The sequence below is a fragment of the Populus euphratica genome, unplaced genomic scaffold (assembly GCF_000495115.2).
Source record: "Populus euphratica unplaced genomic scaffold, PopEup_1.0 scaffold41.1, whole genome shotgun sequence".
NCBI classification, from domain to species: Eukaryota; Viridiplantae; Streptophyta; class Magnoliopsida; order Malpighiales; family Salicaceae; genus Populus; species Populus euphratica.
Genome location: NW_011499868.1, coordinates 1,840,140 through 1,862,236, shown reverse-complemented (window position 1 = coordinate 1,862,236; position 22,097 = coordinate 1,840,140). Strand labels below are relative to the sequence as shown.

Below are 22,097 nucleotides of genomic sequence, written 5' to 3'. Positions count from 1 at the left end.
AGAAGAAAGTGGCTTCATCTTCGTCCCTTGCTTGCATGTGTCTGGGAAAATGTCCACGAAACAACTTTTGATAAAGAAAAGCAAAATTATAAAATCCAATTTGTGACTGTGGGGCTACTCATGTATATTATTTGCTTTGCTATTCTTCTTTCTTTTCCAAAAATCTCACCCTTTTTTTTTGATAATAGATCACTATGATTGATTTCATTAGTCATAGAAATTACTTTGTAAAATAATTTTTATGTAGAAATATATTCAAAAACATAAAAATAATAATTTGAAGTTAAGAAAATTTCAAATATTTTTTTAAAAACCGACTATAATGCCAGATAGAGGCTTATTTCATGATCATAGAACTCAACGGTTATGCTGTCTTATTCAATACTATATCTAGATCTTTCCATTTGAAAAAGATATGCTAGAAATGTTTGAAAAAAAAAAAGAAGAAGCAGGTAGGGATACAACGTAAAAATATAAATTGAACTTCATTTGAAAATGCATGAATTCCATGTGAAGTCTTCCATTTTTCTTTTTCTTCTTTGGATTTATTGCGAGAGTTGGTGTTGAAATTCAGCCTCTCAATCTTCATTATTTTTTGAATTAATAAGTGCTACTTACATAGATACTATACTTATTATTTATTTATTTATTATAGACCAGCTTGTCTATAATAAATAGTTCAAGCTCATAATAAATAATAATGTGAACAATTATATTACTTAACTCTTCGTCTCAGTTGTATGAGCATAAATTAATATCTGTAGAATGCTATTTAACGTGTATTTCAAAATCATTTTCTCCCTCGAGCAAGGAACAAGAGGAAGAATATTTAATGTTGCTTTGAATTTTGACTTTACAGACAATTATCATAAAGAAAACATCATAAAGGTCTGTATGTATACTGTAGAGTGAGTTCCACATAATTCTATCAATTAATATTATTTTTTTTATTATTAATCTAGAGAAAGGTGCCTGGTCTCTAGCTCTCACACCATGTGAAAAGGGTCAAGAAAGAGAGCTTTTAGACGAATTTCTAAAGGAAAAGGAAGGTATAAATCCATGCATACGAGAGAACTGACGGATCAAGCATAGCCTGGAGCACATGAGAGACTTTTCCATGATGACTTGTGGTAGCAACTAGCAACCAAACTATCCATCTCGCCATGAATTCCCCTATTCCTTGAAAATTCAAGCACGTAATTCAATATTTGTCAAGATGATGATTAATATGGCCCTTTGCTAGGTGTGTGATCATGCCTCATAATTGAAAATCCAACTAACTTGAACTTTGTGGTAGATTTATTTCTGTGTCTAATTTACAGCGGTCATCTCAAGGTCCATTATTAATAAAAAAGATTGAAATGAGTGATCAACAAATAATTTGACGTGAGTTAGAAATTAGGGTTATTAGATTTTAATATCATAGTTTTACACTACAGGGAAATAGTATAGAGAGATATCGGTGGAAAAAACTCCGATATTTCTTAAAAAATTTGTAATTTGAGAAAGAATAACACGCCAACTATTTTATATATTGATTTAACAAAAAGAATCCACAACTAAATAAAAAAATAATTAAAATTTAAAATTAACTAAAAAATTAAAACTGTAAAAACATGGTCTTTTGATCATAATTTAAAAGCATTTTTAGAACTCGAAAACCACTTTATAAAAATAAATATCATTAAATTTGAACCGAATCTAAAATTACAAATATTGTATAATTGAAATACATATTTGACACGTTTGGTTTTCTCCCCTCAATTTATTTTGTCTATTTGATTCATGCATGGATCCACACTACGTCATAATTGGATCCCTCTCTGAATCATGGACAAATCAAGCAGGTCTCAGTATTTTTGAATCTTTGCTATGTGAATGGCACAGCCATCTTACTTGCCCGTCGAGGTGAGTCCAACTCAAGGGGAAGAAAACAGGTGGCTCTTTGAGAACATTAGGGCACATACCATATGGGCTGTTTGGCCTCTCTGCTTGGCATAGCCTCTGTAGCAGTCTTTAGCTTTCTAGGACCCGCGTATGAAACTATGCCTCGGGACAATTCGATGCATATGCTGCTTTGTTTTCTTTTCCTTTTCTTTTTCAAAGTAGATAGTTATTTATCATAGATTGCCAAAGTTAGATGAATGTTTACTGTGTTAGGTTTATGATGATGCTTATTAAGTTATTTATCATAGTTATTTAACGTTAGCTCCTGTTTGTTATTATATTTCAATGAGATTATTTTAATGTTAATATCAAAAATAATTTTTAAAATATTTTTAAATAAAATCATAATTCCAACTACCACACATATCAAAAAAAAGAAAAAGAAAGCCTTGAAAAGGTGTAGGAGACTGTGGCCTAGCGATGAAAGTCCCTTCTTTTGCATCCGAATTCAAGTTTTTTTATATGTCACTCTGTGATGTTTTACATATATATTGAGTTTATAAAATATTTAGTTCAGTTCAGAGATTACTTATAATATGCATAAACTCATCTGGATGCTCCGGTTACCAAAAAATTAAAAAAAAAAAGCCTTGAAGAGTTATCATGATCAGTAGGGCATACTAGCCCAGAAACAGACATGAAACACGATGCAGATTCGTGGGCAATCAATTTGTTTAATGGAGCCATCTTTAACTGGCAACCACCTGGGAAGTGGAACAGATAGCCATAGATTTGCACATGCAAAGAAAGTGCCAGGTAAGCAGGCCAGTTTATGTCTGAAAATAACCAAACAAGTACATCAAAAAAGAAAGAAAGGTTAGGTAACATGACAAGTATTTTTACATTATCAACTGTCCTTAAATATTCTTTCTAAAATATTATATATGAAAGATTAAAAAAAAAAAATCAAATTCAAAGCCTGCATGTACATCAATTATGGTTACACATTATCACCATGTAATCTTCTAATTCTTCTCTAGACAAGTATGGTGAGTAAAATGCTAGCCAACTCGTTTCCATTTTAAAGGAAGAAGGCCTAGGTTCCATCGGATGATGTCCCTTCACTGGCCGCGAAGGGAGGTCCCAAATCAACATGAATTTACGTAGAAAGATACCCATAACTCAGGGCTGGAAATTAGATTTTTTCTTTCCTTTTTTCAGTCCCATTAGCAGTTGTTTTAAGTGCATTCTACCTTATGAATAAGACATTTTGCAGGTTTTTGGGCTCGGTTTAGCTTATACACTTCGTAGCATAATTAAGTAAAGAAACCTGACCGGGAGAGACTTTTCTGTGTTAACCTACTCCTTTGCCGAATATTTGTCGCTGATATGTGTGATCCCCTCCTTACGTCCACTTACCTTCCATTGTGTCTATTCCCTCTAGTTCGAGCATGGACACCAACATTATGGTTTGCAATTTGTGGATATGTCCTCGAGCTTCGCCCCTTCTGTTCCTGCCTGGTGCATGACATGGTTGTAAAATTTCTTAGCCCACCAATGAATGCAATCTAGTTAATTTATATCCTCATCCAAAAAGGAAAAATAAATAAAAATCTGTGCTCTTGAAGGTTTTGCGGCACGGACTCTCTTGTTGTCATGTTGTTATAAGTAGGCTGCCGCGCGAAAGAAACAAGTGATGCAATGAAGGAGAGTTCTATAGAGAAAGGAAATATATATCGAGGATCTTGCCGTTTGTTTGTTCGATCTCAATTCCAAGATAGGATGGTCCATAGAAGACTTAAAATGCAGGAGCCCCTGTTAACATTCCAACACGTAGTTAAGTACACGAGGTAAATTTGTACCTTGTATTATCCATGGATTGGATGAGGCTAGCTACGCGTGGATTGCCTCTTAATGATGACTTCACCAATTCATACACGTCTCCTTTGGATGAGAAAAGCAACACATTTTGCCTGATTTTCACCTTCGCGCGACGTTGAGCACTTCGTGAAAACTCAAACTTCAGGTATTTTTCTCGCCGTTGCAAATTCAAGATGGACTACGACAACTCAGGTACCTGTGTCAGTCACTCAAACACGGCAGCCTTCTCCTTCTGCGCTCAAAATGTGAGGTACGGAACTTTCAACCTTGGTCTTCAACCAGGGGGTTAGTCCCACTTTATATTTGGCTTGGAATGATTAGATTCGGATGTAAGGGTCAATTTTTAAGAGGCAGAATTTGGGTAGAAATGTTGGGAATTCCGACCGGTGATGTTCAGATATTTGTTGATAGAAGGGTGAAGCACATTGACACAATATTTAACGTGGTTCGGCAAAACCACCTGTATCCATGGGAGAAGTCAATAAATTTAGAGATAAAGAAAGAATAAAAACATATACATGGAGGAGGAGGATTACACCCTCTCATACTCAACTCTCAACTCTCTTTGTTGCACTTGCAGCTCTCTCTTCCTCTCTACTATCTTTACATTTTCATAATTCTCTTCACACATTTTGCTCTCTTACATATACCTCTATTTATAGGTATTCATGGAGGCTTTTCTTCAACAAAGGTGGCTGCCAACTCCAGCTCTTCTTCAATAATGGTGGCTGCCAACCTTTGACATCTTGGATGAGTGCACATGGTTGGTGCAATAGTCAATGGTTGTTGCACATTAATGGCAACCAACCTAACAATCACCCTCTTTGCCATTTATGTGGGGGCAATTGTCCTTTTGTTTCTTCAACACAAGCTTGCATCTTGTAGCTCTTCCAAGCTTTCCATTTTGAGAGTGTTTGTGGCCAAGTTTACAGGTACTTGTCAAACCTTTCAATCATCAGAGTAACCTAAGCACACATTTTCTCATACAAAAGGACCACTATAACCAGATGGTCTGCCACATCACATCTGAATAGTGTTAACGCTTGTCTTTGGAACAACATTCCCTTTCGAGCGTATCAACCATGCTCGGTCTGGAATGATTCATCAAGCCTCATATCAAGGCTTATAACACCCCCTCAAATGAATATTTCAAGTGCGACAGTTATTATCTGAGTATCTCAATATGATTACAAGCTCACCACTCTTCCAAGAGTCTACTCATCCAGGAGTTGCGTCTGCTCTCTGTTCCACCCTAGGAACTACGCCTTACTTCTTCATGAGTCTCCCACTCTTAGTCTCAAGAGTCCAGGTAGCTTTCCACCTTTAACCATGAGGGCAGCCCATAAAAGGTTGATCCATATCTGTCTTCATACTCTGAGTATTACAATGCCATTACTGAGCTCACCACCTTGACAAGAGTCAACTTGTTCCCGGAACCTGCGCATGCCCTCTGCTCCTTCATAGCAGCCGCGTCTTAATGCTCCACAAGTCATCCACTTATTGTCCAAGGCAAATATCTTCTAGCTCATTGATCTTTAGCATGGGGGCAATATCCATGAAAGTCAATCCTGCATTTGTCTCTATACTCATCATAACCCTTTTATTGGCTATCCATCTGTCCACTCATGCCTAACCATCACATTGGCTCTAGGGCATTCTGAACTAGGCTTTTTTCACGGCCCTCACACCTTCTTCTGAGGTGTCTCCGCTCGTCGTCATGCGACGGTCTAATCATGGGCTCATCTCATAGCCCTCACACCTTCTCTTTAAGGTGTCTTCACCTTTCATAGGCGGTCACATCCTCCTTTAGCTGAGATGCTTCAAAGTGGCTCCATAAATTCTTTGCCACTGATTACATAGAAAGAGAAAGTTGCGGTATACTTCACGCAATCCTCCACCTCGATTTCTATGTTTAGAGCTTCTACATCTTTCATCATTGTACTTGACAGCTCCACCTACACCAACTCTCTTTGGTGTCTTCATCTTTCATCATAGATGGTCGCCTTTTATCACAGGCATTTGCACCCCCTCAATTAGGTGCATCTGCAACAACTCATCTTTCCATCTTTGCATGCATTGAAAGGTCCTCTTTTGTTGCCTTTATCAAGAGCACAAGAGACTTCTTGTTGTACAACTTTTTCATAGTCTCTGCTCTGAGCTTCATCTGAGAACTCTTCTTCTCCTTGCACCTGTTGTCTCATTATAGTACCTCGTTGGATCCTCCGGGTACTCCTACACAATCTTCATGTGCTCTCGTGCAATTTTAGTTCTCCAGATTTCTCTTTATTCCTTGCTTATGTTTGATAGCAGCTCATCCTGTCACAACATCTATCCAAGTCAAAATAGGGTGCCAATCTTTATCCCTTTACTGCATTTCTCTTCCATTATCAAGGTCTTCATCAATTCTCCCCTCGAGAAATTACAGTCACCGAATCTAACTTCCTTGGAGAAATCACCACTTCATCAGATCCTTGATCATACGGAACCCAATTATTCCTTTATGCCGTCATCCTGCTAGTCTTCAACAGTTTCACAACAAACTATCACATATACGAAAATAGTATCGTATGGATAATCCTTGCACTAAGCAAGTTCCCAGGAAAGATTGGAGGGGTCACAATGATCCCGCTTAAAACCCAATCTCCTAGCCAGAACTTCTTAGGCCATATCTATCCATCGTACTGTCTTTTCGTATAAACAACCATTTGCTAGCTTTGTCGCGACTTTCCTTTACAAGTGATCTGATGTATCCTTATTTTATACCTGATTTCTCAACATCTGGTGAGACTACCAGTGCTTAGATTCATCAAGATTAGTCTTCAATTTGCATTTTCCAATATCCAAAATCAGTTCCATCAAATTTTTCAATTCTCGCAGCCTTTATTTCATCAGCCATTTTTACTCTTTCTCAGCTTCAAATCTGCAAAATCTGATCTTACAGATGTGTCCGGAATGGCCAAAAATATTGGAAACGACACTGAGATCACTCAAATCAGACTTCAGATGGCTCAGATTTAAACAATCAAACTCTAGGATCACTAGACGCTACAAATGACACCACGTGGCAGGAGGAATAGTCGTTGCGCCACACTGGGTCAAAACCCAGGGAGTTGACGTGGATGTGATGACGTGTCGGCCACGTAGGATATAGGGGTCCACCAAATCTAACATGGCAGTCCCAGATGGATTTTGGGTGACGTGGCAGAGCTGACGTGGCCGATGACGTGACAGTTTGGCTGGTTAGAGTGCTAATAAGTCAGGTGACGTGTCTGACGACTGTGCAGAACTGCTGATGTGGCTGATGACGTGGACAATCACCACGCGCCGGTTTTCGACATCCGATTTCGACGCGGTTTTCACCAGTGGCTTCGTCTCTTCCTCCTCTACACAGTGGTATGGTCAAAACACAATTTTGACAACTTTTATTTTTGAGCAAAATCAAACATCACTTTAAACCAAAAGCTCTGATACCAATTGTTGGGAATTCCGACCAGTGATGTTCTGATACTTGCTCATAGGAGGGTCAAGCACACTAACACAATATTTAACGTGATTCGGCAAAACCGCCTACATCCACGGGAGAAGTCAATATATTTAGAGATAGAGAAAGAATAAAAACATATACACGGAGGAGGAGGATTACACCCTCTTATACTCAACTCCCAACTCTCTTTGCTGTACTTGCAGCAGCTGCAATGGTAGCAGCTGTAATGGCAGCAAGGCTGCTACCATTGCAGCTCTCTCTTCCTCTCTACTATCTTCACATTTTCATAATTCTCTTCATACATTTTGCTATCTTACATATGCCTCTATTTATAGGCATTCATGAAGGCTTTTCTTTAACAAAGGTGGCTGCCAACTCCAGCTCTTCTTCAACAATGGTGGCTGCCAACCTTTGACATCTTAAATGAGTGCACATGGTTGGTGCAATAGTCAATGGTTGTTGCACATTAATAGCAACCAATCTAACAAGAAGGACACCAAGGTATCCCTTCTATATTTGTTAGGTTGGAAACTGATTTGCTTATATTGCATGGTACTTAGGGTGAAAATATCAGTATTATCAATGATGTATTATGTTTGTCAAGAGGGTATTTATCCATGGTAGAAAAACTTGTATTATGTTATGCCATTTCGGTCTAATGATCTTCTCCTAACCATTCTGTCATAAGGGTATGTGTTAATCTATAATTCTGTTCTCGTGAGTAAGATCTTGAAGAGCAATTAGCAAAGATAGTGATCATGTTGTTTTTGTTGTTTTTTGTTGATTAAGTTTTAACGGAGCCAGCTCGTTCTTAAGAACCTTCTTCTGGCGTGATGTTGAACTCTGCATCCTATTTTGTTTGCTTGAATTCAATTTGCAAGTTCAACTCATAGTCAGGGAAGCATCAAATTTTCTCTCAGTAGAATTCGAACACGGATGAAGTTTCGACCATCTGCTAGAGAAAAAAGAACGAATGGATCTTGTGGGATTCCCAAGAAATTCTTCGATTTCTTCCAGAAGCAGATGATTATTTGAAATATCTTGAAGGCTTTATCAGCAGGACAGCTCAGACCTTTTTTTATCCTTCTTTTGGTGTTATGCAAGCTAATTGTTATGTTTAAATTGGTTTTATTTCCCAGTTCTGTATTCCTAGCCAATATGAGATCCTGTTATTCACTATTTTGTGTTTCTGTTACATGTTATTCATAACATTTTAAGTACCACAAGAGCTTTGTAATATGATCTGGTTATTTGAAATCAAATCTGTTCTCTGTCCTAGCTTTGAGATGTGAACTTGCAGTGAAAGCGTCAGCACTGGAAGGTAGCTTAGTTTGCTCTGGCTACAGTTATTTGTCAATGGACTAACCAGTGTACTAACTGATCATGTGCTGTCTCTTATTCCATTTTTTATTTAGTTTAGCTTGACCCATGCTCTTAAAACTACTTGTTGCAGTGTTCAATAATGGGCTCAGATCCTTGTGTTTCTTTGGATATGATTAATTCTATCTGCAGAACTTTGATAGGATTGTGATTTTGAGAAAGCTTTATTGGTGTGTGACATTCCCAATTTATGGATCGTGGTGGTAAGGCCAAGTTGGCTGGCTCTGTCCATGAAGCAAATAGTTGGGCTTAAACGAAGAGCCTTCCTCCATTATGTTGCTTTTGAATTGAAATAAGTGGGGTAAGATTGAGAGATTTTAATCTATGAGGGTACAAGTAGAGCATTAGTAAATCTACAAAGGGCAGAAATATAGCTCATCCAACAAAAAAATCTTCAAGATATTTTGCTAGTTCACTATATCTACCATTCAGTAATCGTCTGCTATAAGGAGCTAGCTTCCATTCGAATGAGGAAATCATGCCAAATGTTTGTAGAGTGTAGCTACTAGCCTCCAATGTCACCGCCCTTTCCAGTTGCGTGATGGATTTTTTGCACCGAATGTTAAAAATGACAAGGTAATTTGGTGAGAGGAAACATCAAAGAAATTTCAAGTTTTTGGAAGCTAGCAGTTTCGGTCCCGACGAAGTTTGAAGGGCTAAAGCATTGTTCCATCCCCAAGTCATCGCTTCATGGAGGAAGAAGCTCCTCAAGAGCGTATTCGGCTCTTGATTACCATATCATTTGCCACTCTCTTTTTACCTATCTCTAGCTCACCTTGCTTAAAGAACATCAAGTAAGCCAAAGTTAATATTCCAGCATCCAAATAGGAGAGTCCTGAACGAGGGCTCTCCTTGTTTAAAGCCTTATTCAATTTTTCACCCTTTAAACAGCAGAGTAAAAGCCATAGCCACCTCACTAAAATGGATGATATATTGGTTATCACTAATCAGAAAAAAGGCATCATACGGTATTGTAATTGGTCCCCATATTCATTGAGGTGTCAATTTCTATCCCTACTGCTCCGAAGCCAATAAGATACCCTATGATTTGAAACGAACTGACCCAGAATACATATAGGCAAGGGCGGAGCCAGGAATTGTTGTTATCCTGGGCTATAATATAAACACATAAATTATTTTTTCATCTTGAGCTGTTTCAAGGCTTCTTATAGGCTTCTTCCTCCTCTTCCAAGCGCTTTTTCACTGCATCCACAGCTAACCTGGGCTACAGCCCTCCTTAGCCTTGTAAAAGGCTCCGCCCCTGCATATAGGGCTTGGTCATTGCTTTCAAGAATCACTTCTGTTGGAGGATAGTAATCCCAAAATATCTACCATGTAACTGGCATGAATTTTGTTGTAGGAAATCCAAGTTGAGTTTTGAATGACAATTAGCCAGCAAATAGCATACCAGTTGAATAATTTTGTTGAAAGGAAATAAAATACTAATAACCGACATGAGATATTGGTATAAATGAATTTCTAAGTGGAGGGATTTTAGGCGTGGTTGGAAATGCGGTGCAAACTTTGTTCCACAAAATTCAATTTATTTTACTAAAAATTAATTTTTAGGTTTATTTTAGATTGTTTTGATGCACTAATTTAAAAAATAATTTTTAAAAAATAAAAAATATTATTTTAATATATTTTAGTATTAAAAATATTTTAAAAAATAATTATAACTACATTTTTAAATAAGTAATTAGAGTTTATTTGATATTGCGGCGAACAAGAGCACATAAATCATATTTGCATAAGCAATGCCAATGAATAGTGTTGGCTCAAATTCACTAGCATACATGATAAGTTGAGCAACCTCCAAGGTGTTTCCATTTTGTTTAATTGAGTAACTAATATGGATTACAGTTTACGCCTTATTTAGTTGTCACGGTGGCTGGATGATCACAGCATGGTGCTGGTCTGAATGTTGATTGGGGAGAATCTGCCAGGAAAGTTCCTCCCCCATCAAGGACAGAACAATCCAGCGTAAATCTGAATTCAAAGTAAATAGATATCTCCACAATGTTGCTTTATAAAAGGAGCTTTGCTGGTTATGTGTTCAAGCACACAAAGAGAGTAACGAAGCTTGAGTGAGCAAGTTAAGAGCAATAAAAAACAAAGGCAGAGATGACAATTGAGATTGAGGAAGCAAGCAGCCATGAGGCACTTCCCCTCCTCTCACTGAATCATCTATCATTGTTGTGCAGATCAGTGTGGGCTTCAGCAAGGTTTTATGAGCATGTTTTGGGCTTTGTTCACATCAAACGCCCCTCTTCTTTCAATTTCAACGGAGCTTGGTTAGTTTATTTACTCACTCTACATTTTTAGGCATTAAATATACCTTCACAACTTCGTTTAAAAAGAACTGACTGGCTTGTCTGATTCGATGCAGGTTGTACAATTATGGCATTGGCATACATTTGATTGAGAACCCATCAATTGATGAGTTTGACACCATCGTCGAACCGCGTCCGATTAATCCCAAGGATAATCATATGTCCTTCCAAGTAAGATTTGTGAATTCAAAACTTTAGAACACAACTTGTGCAATCATAATGATGGTGGTACTAATGATGGTGTTTTGTTTTCAATAGTGTACTGATGTTGGCCTTGTTAAGAGGAAGCTGCAAGAAATGGGAATGAGGTATGTGACAGCAGTGGTGGAAGAAGATGGGATCAAGGTGGATCAGGTGTTCTTTCATGACCCAGATGGGTACATGGTTGAAATCTGCAACTGTGACAACATCCCAATCCTTCCTCTGTCATCCTGCCCATTCAAGCCTAGAATGGGAAGTTTCAAGAAAGCAACACCAAGTAACTGTGGATTCATGGAGAACGTGATGATGGAGAGCTTGAGCATGGATATGATGAACATCTCATTTTGAGTTGCGAAAGGAGGGATCACTGATCACAAGTTCAACTGGTTTTTGTCTGTTCAAAAATGTTATTCTTCTGTTGCAAATGTATTTTATTGTAGGTCCTGAATGTTGAAGGGTCTAGTGTCTTGGGTGATGATGAGTGAGTATTTTGGTTATTTGGTACTTAATGTGTAATAATTAAAACTGTGAGATTGAGCAAGATGTAATCTGTCTGTAAAAAAACTGAGCCAAGATGTGGCTTTTGCATTTGGAAGTGCATATATATGTTGTAATCAAAAGTTTTTTCAATGAAAATTCCTGCAATCTGTTCTGTATTGAATTCTGTTTGTAGAGCTAGACAGTGCTCCTATATTAAATTAATATTTTTTTAGTCGTTTTTTTTCAATTTTTTTACTGAAAAAATATTAAATTAATTTTTTTAATAATCTTAACATGCTAGTATTGTATATATATATATATATATATATATATATATATATATAAAATCCATTAAAGTTTGCACGTAATACCATCCCACTCCAGATCACCCCAGTCCAATGTTCACCGTCAAAGCCTAGGAAATCTATTGAAGTTCTTCCTTTACTTCATCACATCCCTAAACTTTTAATTTTTAGGCTACTGAAAATCTAGAACCACCTAACGAACGACGGAATCTACAGAACCTATTAGGTACAAGATTTTTTTTTTTTATTTATGTGGGGTGTCCGGGCCAGCTTGTGTATATCATGACTAATCCCCACAACCCACTGAATATCCTGCAAACTTAATAGGTATGTAAGGCACCACGGGGTAATAGACATGCATGTTAGGACTCGAACCCAAATACAATAAAAATAAACAAGCCTCTCCTACTACTAGATCGAGTACTGGAATGCCTTAGGTACAAGATTTTGATTGGAGATGTCGTTGCCTTACGAACGGCTAGGTTTCAAAGAAAAACAAAAACTACTTAAAGAGATGGACCCCATGTTACAACTCAAACTGGTGGGCAAGAATAAACACAGAGGCACCATCATCCTCAAAAAATACCCCACTGCCTGTGAAGTTTGTGGCCAGAGAGACTGAAACAAAGTTTGACAAAACATAAACTAGGAAAAAAAAGAAAACCCTCCATTTCTTTAGGTGTGCGCTTATTAAAACCACATGTATCATCTCTTGTTAGAATCTCCCCAGGCCCCTCTTTATCCCCAGTTTATGTCCCTCTCTTTCTATAACAACCAACAACTAAAACATTAACGTTTGACAGACAACATAAAAATCAAATATTCCATCATTTTGCACGTAGATTTAGAGAAGCTGTGTCTTGTTGCGATGTTTGATATCTTTATTAAAGGAAACTGTACTTGAATCCTTTTTCTTGTTGCTTGATTTTGGAGAAATGAGAGTGAGAGAATTATGCGTATCCTTTGCGACGCCTGTGAGAGTGCTGCTGCTATTGTCTTCTGTGCTGCTGATGAGGCTGCACTTTGCCTCGCCTGCGATGAGAAGGTATACATGCTTGACTTGCTTTTTAACTCTTCTTTATTGTGACTGCAATGGTTTTAATCTTGATATTGAAACATGACTTTATCTTTCTAGACTCGTAGTAGGTTTTGGGGGTGTTCTATTTGTTGGGTCAATTGATTATTTTTTGTCTTGCTTTTGATATGGAGAGCTTCAATTTCACTTAAGACCATTAGAAGAAGTGTGAAAAGATAATATTTCAAAAGTGTCATTTATGCCTTGTGATTGGAAGTGCCTCCAGATAGGAATTTTTTGATCCCGACACTGTTGTTACTAAGTTAGCTAAGAAAGTGTATAAAGCTTCCCCTAGAGTTGAAATTTGAAATTGACTGTGTTACTTCCCCAACTCATATAGAGGCTTTTGGAATTTGACATTGGTCAAGATTGTTGGTGAACATCTACTATTGAAGCTTTGATCTGTTAATTGGATTGGCAGGTTCATATGTGCAACAAACTTGCTAGCAGGCATGTGCGAGTGGGTCTGGCAAATCCCAGTGACGTTCCACGCTGTGACATATGTGAAAATGCACCTGGTAAGCAGGTTCTTTTTCATTTATTCCCCTCTTCTTGTAGGCTGAATCACTCACTAATTTGGTATTTTGGAGAGGTTTTGAACTTTGTGCTTATGTTCTCTGCTTCCAAACATGCATACATGCAGCTTTCTTTTATTGTGAGACAGATGGAAGTTCCCTTTGCTTGCAATGTGATATGAATGTTCATGTTGGAGGTAAAAGGACACATGGGAGATATCTTTTGTTGAGACAAAGAGTTGAGGTTTGTTGTTGGTACCTGTGGAAAATTCCAAAATTCTCTTCCTGCTATGTGAAATTCCTCTAAAATTTGAACTTTTTTGGTTGCTCAATAGTTTCCAGGGGATAAACCTCAGCCGGATGAACTACATTCGCAACCTATGCATCCAGGGGAGACAAGGAAAGGACAGAATAACCCACCAAAGGCAACAGCAGAAGAGAAGCGACAGAATCGCCAGGTTTCTCCAGCTCCAATGTCACTCTCTAATTCTGATGGACATGACAAAGTGGATAAAAAGATGATTGATTTGAATATGAAGCCTCAACGAACTGATCACGAACAAGCTTCTAATAATCAGGTTACTGTATTTTCTCATCCTTGTGCCTGAATTTCATCCTGTACTCTATATGATGTATTAGAGATAAGAGCACATTTTCCATCGAATGGAATGGTTGTTAAGTATAGCTCACGAAATTATCACAATCAGCTTCTTAGCATTCCAACAACAACACTTTGTTTAGTTGCACTAATCAAACTGACAATTTTTGGCTTAAGAATATGACGTTACCTAATAATGTGTTCTATTGTCCAAGACTTCTATCTGAGCTTTCTTAACCTCTTTACAGGAACTGTGACTTATTATGTTAATGGAGTAATCGCAAAGCTGAAAGCACGGTTCCTATGCCCTCAGAGAGCTGGACAGGAGCAGGGGTTCTTCTATGCTTCTCTTACGTAGTAGTTAGCATGTCATGTGTGAATATTTCATTTTCTTCACCCCTGTTTTTCTTTCGACATGGATGATGTGCTTCTAAGGCTTGGGGAATGTGTTTTCAACAATAATGTAGTTTAGTTGTTTAGACTAGCAGTGGACAGTATCCACATCTTCAATTGCAAAGAAAAGGTATAGAATCAAGTGCAATTGGTTGCTTTGTGGCTGTGCTCGAGATATTTTTCTTCCCAGGCATCCCTTATCTCCGAGTGTCTGATATTCGCAGAAGTGGCATTGTAAGAAATTTCTTTGAAGTCTAGAGAATTCGGTATACTATTTCAGATTACTGCAAGAGCAAGTTTCCAGCTGTTCTGTCTTGATTTCGGATGGCGACACGTTGTTTTTGAAAGCAGACTTCTGATCCATATCACAACGCTTCCAACGCGAGTGGATAGAATCGTTACATTTGCATGCATGGGCCATGGATCTAAGCTCGCTGGATTTCAAGACCCAGTGGCATTTCCCATTTTCCTGTGAACGCAGCTCGGACGCCTCCTGTCTTCTGTGTATGAGAACAATAACCAGTTTATTAATCATGTTTTTAATGAAAAGAATTCATTAATCATGGAAAAACCATGTTCTTTCTACAACCCATTTAATATTAAAAAAGCTACCATTAACATAATTAAAGCAAGTCTAAAGTTAATAAAGCAAGTTTAATGTTAATAGCCTGATTATAAAACCCATCCTATTATGGATCAACCTAACCTAAGACTTCAATTAATACAGGGTAAAAACTTGGGGTAAAAACCCATTAGCATTTAATTATTTTTTTATCAAAACAATGTTGTTACTTTTTTTAAAACAAAAATTAATTTTATCCAAGTTAATTTTATCAACTCAAAATCTTGTTTCAAATCGATCTTTAAGCTCGTTTTATAATTATGATTAATAATAAACAAGTCAATCAAATTAGCTATTCAACTCAAATTATATTTGACTTTGAATCCATTTGGATATTAATCCCATCAAGCTTGAATTAATAAATTAAATATTAATGATATAATTAATCTAGATAAAATTTAATTAGTTGGCTTTAAGCATTTTTGTTTTAATTATTTTTGTTTATAATAATATTATTTCAATTTTTTTATTCAAAAAGATCTTGTTTCATTTTTTTAACAATATTATTTTGGGTTTAATTTAGGATGGTATAGCCCATTAATTTATTTATTTTAATTTATTAAATTTATAAATTGATGAATATAATTACAATAAATAAAACAAAATATAAACCGCTTGTTTAGAATGCATTTGTTTAGAATGCATGTTAATTTTTAAAATATTTTTTATTTAAAAATATATTAAAATAATAAGTTTTTTATTTTTTAAAAATTTATTTTTAATAAAGTATTTTAAAACATATAAAAAAAGTTTAATTTAAATCTAAAAAAAAATCTATATAATTAGAAACCAATGACAAACACCACCGGTCTTGATCAACATCAACAATAATAAACCAAGCCTTAAATATTCACCATGTTTCAAAGAAACAACATCAACAACAGGAAGCAATGACGACGATGAAGCTAGTGTTTATTTCTTTGCTGCTCTTGTCAACAGCACCTTATGCCGCTCTCGCTCTTAGAACGCAGCTTCACAGCTTGTCTGAAGGCAGCAACAGCAAGAATTACTTGACCACTCAAGAACTCTGGTTCAATCAGACCCTTGATCACTTTTCTCCATTCGTATTTCCTCTCTCTCTTGTTTTCTTTTGATTTTGGTGTTTCGGCTGAAATAGAAACTGGGCTTCTTGTTTATTGTTAAAAAGCTCCTTTCTTTGTTGAATATTTCAAGTTTGATCGTTGTTGCCATATTTCCATAATCTAAGTTTACTTAAGAAAATGTGATAATTGGGTTCTTATAATTGATGAATGTGTAAACTAATTAATAGTCTAGTCATGTTAATACGTGATTAAATGATTCATGTAGTGTGGAATTGTAAGAATTAGTTGAAGTGATGTTACTGTGTGATTGATGATTTTGTTCAATTAAAGTTGAAGTTGGATAAAATTCTGTGTGGTTTTGAAGAATATGAAATGGGTTTTGAAGGATTGGCATTGAGTGTCAGGTTTGGTTTGGTATTTGCAGGACCATCATAAGTTTCCGCAAAGATACTACGAGTTTCTTGACTACTTCAGGATTCCTGATGGTCCCATATTTTTGGAAATTTGTGGGGAGTCTTCTTGTAACGGGATAGTCAATGACTACATCAGTGTAAGTTTATAGTAGTTCTTAAGTAGCATTAAAGGATGTTTTGGTTGTTAGTGCTTGATTGTGTTTATAGCAATTTTTAAAGTTCATTGCAAAATAAATGAAGAAAAAATTATGGGTGTTTGTTGATGTTGTCACCATGATAAGATTTGGTTTGAAAACTCAACTTGTAGTGTTCTTGGTATGCTAAGTCATAAAAACTTAAACTAGACCTTGTTACCTTGTATAGGTTTTGGCAAAGAAGTTTGGAGCAGCTGTGGTTTCACTTGAGCATCGTTATTATGGAAGAAGTTTGCCTTTTAAATCAACAACAACAGAGAATTTGAGATTTCTTTCGTCTAAGCAGGCGCTATTCGACTTGGCTGTTTTCCGTCAGTATTATCAGGCAAGTTGTCGAGCAATGTCCTCAACATTTTTTCACATCAAATTTTAGTTATTGGTGAATGAAACCTGTATTGAGTTCAACCATTTGAGATGCCTCATTTTCCTTTGATAGCAGTCAATCCAATGCCAAGAAAAGTACAGAGTCATAGTTGTGGAATTTATCTAGTCCTGTGTTTTCCTTTCACTGTGATCAAAATGTAATATGCAATGCTGCATTCTGTTCTAGATATTGATAGCCTTGAGTTATCTTTCTAATTCACTTTTTAACAAGACACAATAGCAAGCATGCAGACAAACCCGCATGTAAAAAAAGTATAAATATGCTTGTGTCTGGATACATGAATATGGTATTGTCATGTCTATATGAAGTTGTTTGGAAGTATGTCGAAGAAAAAGCCTGAAATGTAGAGAAATAATGCTGTTTCTTTCTGATGGAAATTTCCTTGTATATAACAGGGAAACACTTTCCTGTATTTGTAGGTTAAATCTGTCCCAGTAGTTGTCATAATGGCTCTTCATATGTGTTGAAGTTTGGAGCTGGTATTATTATTTTCTGATTCTTTGAGGTGCACAGTGATAGTACTTTCCATATGCATTCATATGCAGGAATCATTAAACCTGAAGCTCAATAGAACAAGTGTTGAAAATCCTTGGTTTGTTTTTGGTGGTTCATATGCTGGAGCACTCAGTGCATGGTTTCGTCTTAAGTTTCCACATTTAACATGCGGGAGTCTTGCAAGTTCTGCAGTTGTTCTTGCTATTCACAACTTCACCGAATTTGATCAGCAGGTAAACGCAATGTTGATTGTAATCCTGTAAACATGTCCTAAACCATGCTTGTGCTTTTAGTTTGAGACTCTGCAGTGTGTGGATTTTTGGATGGGGTACTTAAATTTTTAACAAAACCTTTTTTTTGTGGATTTTTGGATGGGGTACTTAAATTTTTAACAAAACCTTTTTTTACTAATTGATGTGGAATCTTTTATAAGGAAAGTTTTCAAATCTTGGGGATGTGAATCTTATCAAATTTATCGATGCAATGATAATTATAAAATGTATTGACTAATGAATCACCAATCATGCACTGCCATATCTTTTAGTAAAACAATCTTGGTAATAAATTAAGTATCTCAAGCATTATCGGTTGAGTTTTAATTCTTTCTGTTTGGATATGTTTCCTCATTTTGAGAATTTTGTCCTGGTGATATCTTTGATAAAAGACCTTTCTTGTCCCTGTCAATTTTATTTAGATTGGTGAGTCAGCTGGTGCTGAATGTAAAGCTACACTGCAAGAAACTACTCAACTTGTCGAAGAAAGGCTTGCGTCAAATAAACAAGCAGTGAAGACATTGTTTGATGCAGCTGAGGTTTGTTGTATCTATCCATATAATAATTCATTATGTGAAAATCTGGAACAATGAGATGAACTACATAATTTATGAGGGTTTGTTTACATTTATCATTTTGAATGTTCACATTTTACCTGTATTTGCAGCTGGAGATTGATGGTGACTTCCTGTATTTTCTGGCAGATGCAGCTGTTATAGCAGTGTGTGTGATTTCCTTTTTAGTTTTTCTGACTAATACTAATTTCCATATTAATAACATCTAGTTTGTGCCAATCCCAATTAGTTTGGATTGGGGCTTGGTGGTAGTTGGTTTTTTTTATAATGACATCTGCATTGTACCTTCTCAGTTTCAATACGGGAATCCGGATATAGTATGCTCCACTCTTGTTAAAGCGAAGAACAATGGAGATGATTTGGTGGTAAGATCCAGTTGTTTTCTTGAAATCTATCTTCACATATACATGTATGGAGCCATTATTTTAATTGAAATAAAGAAAATACCAGTTTAGGATTGGTACTCTTAGTAGTCAAAGCCTGTTACTTCTTGCCTGTTCACTGATGACCTGTCTGGTTTTCAGCCATAGCTTTGTTGGATATTTGCTTTTTAAGGTACATAGAAGTTGAGAACTTTATCAATCTTGGTACCTGGAACTGACAAGACTAAACTTTGAAATGATGATTGCATTTTGTTGTTCAGAAATTCTTTTGATATTATAGGTCCTATTCAGTAACTAAATGGCAAATTAGACCATGCAGTTTGAATGATATAATTGACCATGCTATGGCGATGGTGAGACTGATTGGTTTTAAGTCCAGCAGATTGCTCATCACAATTCTTTGTCTATGGAGTTTTAACTATTTGCCATTGATAATTTCCAATCAATTCTACCCAGACACCAAGTATCTCCCTTCATGTAGATTCCAATAACATAACAAAATTTTTGGACCATTCTTGTGCGAACTACGATGTTACCCCCGCTGAAAATGTTTTCAAGACTCCCTGTCCATTGGCTGCTGTGGTAAAGGGGTGTGGTGACATTAGACATATCTTGTTATTGTTATGGGGATTGCTTGACTCTAACATCAGGTTATGACAAAGTACTATTGCTAGAAATCCTATTGACCAAGCAACAGGAATTCCTCTAACATGCTGCCAAAATGTGAGAAATATTCAGTGTGATAATAATTTATTTCCTTGTTTTCTTAGAATGGGTAGTAATTTAATTCTAATCATGATGATGTTGAGACCAAATGGTTTAATATGTTTCTAATGGAAGTTTTATATTGACAAAAAATAATGCAGGAGGCATATGCAAAATATGTTAAAGTGTATTATCTTGGAACTTTTGGCTCCAGCGTGCAGACATATAATCAGAAGTATTTGAAAGACACTTCTCTTAATAAACATACTGGTGATCGATTGTGGTGGTTCCAAGTTTGCACTGAAGTAGCATATTTTCAAGTGGCACCCTCAAATGATAGTATTCGCTCTTCAAAAGTCGACGCAAGGCATGCTTTAATTTATCTTCCTTACACTAATATGTTGTTCCAAGTGTCTTAAGACTCTCCATATGCTTCTTGTGTTGAGTTTATAATGCTTTTTTCCTGTTTGACCTCACTCTACATGATTTTTGGCCGTATATGTTGCAGATACCATTTGGACCTTTGCAAGAACGTCTTTGGAGAGGGTATCTATCCTGAAGTTGATGTAACGAATATATATTATGGAGGCACCAATATTTCAGGTCCAGAATTCACCGTTATTTTTATTCTTAGAAGCTTAATTTGGATAGAAAATGTATTAATATAGGCATATTTCTATCCATGATTATTTCAAATTTGAAATAAAGATTAAAATGTCTAATTTTCTTTTTCGATATTTTCTTGTACTGAATCTCTGAACATGGACTATTCATCTCTCAGAGATGTAGTGCTTGTTTTCACACAAATGCTAATCCTTAAGCACAGGTCACTGGATAGTATGCTAAGTAGACACTACAGGTCATTGATGGGGTTGATTGTCAAGAAAATTGTTGGTGACTGTGTTCATAAACTTTGTATCTTGCAGGTTCAAAAATTGTTTTTGCAAATGGATCTCAAGATCCCTGGCGCCATGCGTCGAAACAGACCTCATCCCCGGATAGTGAGTTTCCAACTGCTTGTTTGAGAATTTGATCTTGGAAAATGGGGGAAAGAGCAATTGCTTTGGTGGGAAATCATTTTTTTCCGAGTGGAACTTTTAGAAATGTCAAAAACTCCTTGAAATAATTTTTAATCAGTTCTTGAGCCATCTGCTAGTGCTTGATAAATTTCTGATTGGCAATCAGCATCATCCTTCTGCTTGAACCTGATTGTATTTGGATTTCCACCCTTGAGATCCAAAATTTGATGTGATTGTTGTTTTTCTTTTTCATTCATCTTTTCTGGTCTGGAGTGTCTGGATGTCTGGTTTTTAGATTAGTCATTCATACTAAATCGCTTAGTAACCCTTGTTATGCATAACCACCACTTAATGTTACATGTCAAATCATCTGGGGAATTTATTTATTTGAATGCCTTTTCTTGCTCACTGAAATGCTTCTTTTAAACTTTTCAGTGCCTTCCTTTTTAATCTCTTGTCACAACTGTGGTCATTGTACTGATATAAGAGGATGTCCACAGACTCCTTTGAGCCTTGAAGGTACGTGTTAGTTTGCACTTGCTATTATCCCAAGCAATTCGGAATTTCTGATAGCTGTTAAAAGCCATCGATATGGACCATAAAAAAATTTAGACAGCTGTTAATAAACTGTACATCCGATAACTTTCCTTGAAATTATGCTGGAATACATATCCTTGGCTCTTGTCCTATTTGCTGCCAATTGCTTTCTGGTTCAACTTTCCGACACATTCATTTTATGTAACAGGTAATGCTCGGAACTGCAGCTCCCCTGAAGCAGTTGAAAAGGTTAGGCATCAGATCATAGAAAAGATGGACTTGTGGCTCTCTGAGTGTCGTGCTGGTAGTTGGAGCTCCATGTGATGCTAGTTACAGCACAAACACTTGTTTTATTTTTACTTTTCCAAGTTTTTTTTTTTTTCCCATATCATTGCGATCGCAAGTAAAAGTTGTGAGAAATAGATTACTGCAAATAAAATTTCAGTAAGTAAATACTGAAATGTTTGTGTATAGAATATTGAAAACTTATGTTCAGTCACTGACCATTAATTTCTCCCAGGTGAAGTATCTCTGAAACCGACAAGTGAATTACTACGTTGGATGTTTTGTGCCTACAAAATCATGCATGGCTGGGAGTAGAAAAGAGTTCGAATTTTTTGCAAAACTTTTTTAATTCAATGAACTGCTTACGAGCTCATTGTTAGCGGGTTTGCAATCAACCAGTTAACTAACGAGATTACCAAATCCAAAAGCGATTCATGCATTTTTATACCTTTCATTCTCCCCACGAAAAAAATATTAAATAAAAATGAACGGACTTTACATGACTAAGAAAGTTTAAAGTAGCTCTGCTAGAAACTTTGATTGAGTTTAATTAATATTCCAGAAAAAAAATAAAAATAAAAACAATAACATGGTTGATTAAGGTTTTATAAATAAAAACATAAGAATAAATTATATT

The 22,097-nt window shown here is 36.3% G+C and overlaps 3 protein-coding genes across 3 annotated transcripts; all 3 read left to right on the top strand.

The window, feature by feature from the left end:
• Positions 1–10,681: 10,681 nt before the first annotated feature.
• On the top strand, positions 10,682–11,827 carry LOC105126680 (uncharacterized). Its single transcript, XM_011027616.1, has 3 exons — positions 10,682–10,926; positions 11,022–11,136; positions 11,224–11,827. The coding sequence occupies exons 1-3, from the start codon at positions 10,757–10,759 to the stop codon at positions 11,512–11,514; spliced, it is 576 nt and encodes a 191-aa protein (XP_011025918.1). The 5' UTR covers positions 10,682–10,756; the 3' UTR covers positions 11,515–11,827.
• A 710-nt stretch (positions 11,828–12,537) lies between these two features.
• Positions 12,538–14,822, top strand: LOC105126679 (B-box zinc finger protein 18-like). Its single transcript, XM_011027615.1, has 5 exons — positions 12,538–12,996; positions 13,448–13,544; positions 13,670–13,785; positions 13,877–14,119; positions 14,388–14,822. Exons 1-5 carry the CDS (start codon positions 12,904–12,906, stop codon positions 14,394–14,396), a joined length of 558 nt encoding a protein of 185 aa, XP_011025917.1. The 5' UTR covers positions 12,538–12,903; the 3' UTR covers positions 14,397–14,822.
• A 1,129-nt stretch (positions 14,823–15,951) lies between these two features.
• LOC105126677 (probable serine protease EDA2) lies at positions 15,952–21,694 on the top strand. Its single transcript, XM_011027612.1, has 12 exons — positions 15,952–16,218; positions 16,622–16,747; positions 16,974–17,129; positions 17,735–17,917; positions 18,379–18,495; positions 18,624–18,677; positions 18,825–18,896; positions 19,781–19,986; positions 20,128–20,222; positions 20,546–20,620; positions 21,074–21,157; positions 21,384–21,694. The coding sequence occupies exons 1-12, from the start codon at positions 16,045–16,047 to the stop codon at positions 21,497–21,499; spliced, it is 1,458 nt and encodes a 485-aa protein (XP_011025914.1). The 5' UTR covers positions 15,952–16,044; the 3' UTR covers positions 21,500–21,694.
• Positions 21,695–22,097: the final 403 nt, after the last annotated feature.